This window comes from Limulus polyphemus, unplaced genomic scaffold (assembly GCF_000517525.1).
Source record: "Limulus polyphemus unplaced genomic scaffold, Limulus_polyphemus-2.1.2 Scaffold4172, whole genome shotgun sequence".
NCBI classification, from domain to species: domain Eukaryota; kingdom Metazoa; phylum Arthropoda; class Merostomata; order Xiphosura; family Limulidae; genus Limulus; species Limulus polyphemus.
The window spans coordinates 15,939-18,106 of NW_013669782.1; the positions used below are offsets into that span (position 1 = coordinate 15,939).

The window sequence follows — 2,168 nt, forward strand, 5'->3', positions numbered from 1 at the left end:
ACTATACGAAACGATCTTGAATGGTGGTATTCGAATGTTTAACAATATCTAAAAAAACGTGCCCAATATAAATATATTTTATGGGACTTATATCGTGATAATTATCGGGATGTTAAGGCCTTAAGTTTCCGTAACAGCAAATCGACACGTTTAGTACCCTTCCCCCTGTAACTCGAATCTGGAATTCTTGGCTCGTGACAATGTGAAATAATTGGTTAGATATTTCCCTTCGTTATTTGATAATTTTAAATATCTACCGTGAAGTAAAATTTCGTCTGAGCAGTGCAACGCTTAATGATTAGCATGTTATGCTGCGGATCGAGGGTTCGAACACGCTTCTCATTTTCAGCTGAAAACATGTTATACACAGCAACATTCAACCCCTATATGTCGGCGGATGCTGCCCTATAGCTACCTTCCCTCTGGTTATTTGTTGAAAATTAGAGACGGTTATACCTTAACTACGAAGGTGATGAATAGAGGTCTCTGGCTTTGTTTTTATTCTGCATACGTATGGGGTGCCGTTCAGGTTGAAAATTCCAGTCCTGGAACTTGGTCTTGAAAACTTGGACACTGTTTCTGTATTTTTTTATTACACTGCATTACGTGTATAATCTTTAAATTCCTCTAAATTTAAATTTAGATAAAAATTAAAAAGTTTGAAAACTACCAGATTGTCTTTGTATTATTTCAAATAAAAGCCATAATTCTATGTTAACTGTAGGCTTACCATTAAGCTTTGGTAAGCTTCTTTCAGTTGTAAGTTATAATATTTTTGATTAGTTGACTGTGTTTTCTGCATATTTTGTGCTTGACTCTCGCTACAAATCTCTCATTTTATCTTTTGATATTCAACAGAAATTAATTCGCATGAATATGCCGATATTGGAAGGAGGAAAGGTGAATTTTACTACAACACTTTTTGCTTTGATTCGAGAGAATCTCAATATCATGATGAGACCAGGTAAGATATTTTCGTCGCTGAATGTTGAGTGTATATAAAATTTTGTATTTTCTTTCGATGATAATTTTGGCTGTGTTTTTTTTATCATGGTAAGGGGGGGGGGGTTCTTTATGCATTTTTCCCTTTCCTAATGTTTCGTTGAGATGAAGTTTCGAACCCTGCGCTGTGTTGTTCTTCATGTCTGATAGTCTAAGGAGCCCCATATCAGGACCGCGCTCTAACATCACACCCAAAAAGAAATAAAAAACTAGTAGGCCTATAAATCAGACACATTCCACCTCGGGAATTGAATTGAAAAAAACAAAAACTATCTCTAGAAGACCCTCAAAGGGCTTACAGTTCTAAAAGTTGGGTTTCGATGTCCGTGAGGGGCACAGCACAGATAGCTCATTGCACGGCTTTGTGCTTAACAACAAACAATCTTTATTCATCTTATTAACAAAATATTGGTGATTCAAAAATATAAAAGACTTACACTTCTAACTTATTTGTATATTTCAAAGAAAAGTTGTCATCTTAACAATTTCAGTGAAGCGGAGATGATAAGTTATAGCGTCAGTATTTACGACCTACTTACTATAATCTTGGTACGAATGTAAACATCAATCTTGTTTGTTTGTTTTTCAGCCGACGAGATGGATTTAGCAGACAGAGATCTGAGGGAGATGATCAGAAAATTATGGCCTTTTCATGTGAAGAAACTATTCAACAAGATATTGCCTGAAGGCGATGGTAGGCTTCAACAAAACCGTTTTATTTAATCCTTTCCGTACAACTTTTATGTTCTTAAGATAGAAACCGTACAAGTACGTGTATAGTGACCTAAGATATGTAAGGAATGATTTCTGCATTTTCGAAATTTTTCCCACGCACGGTTCTTGAAATTTGTATATGTTGTTAGGTTCAATGTGTCCCACCAGGCATTGTTGTTAGGTTGCATGTTTCCCAGTAGGCGTTACCCATGGTTATATATATCCCAGAAGATATTGGTGCTGGGCTACATACGTCCAAACAGTCAATGTTGCTAGGTTTCATGCGTCCTAACAAGTATTGTTACTGGGTTACATGCGTCCCAACAATGATTGTTGCTGGGTTAAATGCGTCCTAATACGTATTGTTGCTGGGTTACATGCATCCAAACAGTCATTGTTGCTGGGTTACATGCGTCCCAACAATGATTGTTGCTGGGTTAAATGCGTCCTAA

General features: G+C 36.6%; 1 protein-coding gene across 1 annotated transcript in view; it reads left to right on the top strand.

Moving 5' to 3' along the window:
- LOC106470707 (voltage-dependent calcium channel type A subunit alpha-1-like) overlaps positions 1-2,168 on the top strand; it is a gene marked incomplete at its 5' end in the record, with an annotated part of 19,251 nt that overhangs the window by 13,333 nt on the left and 3,750 nt on the right. The window contains 2 exons of the mRNA XM_022399344.1: positions 859-964; positions 1,592-1,696. Coding sequence (XP_022255052.1) covers positions 859-964; positions 1,592-1,696 — 211 coding nt within the window. The remainder of the gene's footprint in view (positions 1-858; positions 965-1,591; positions 1,697-2,168) is intronic.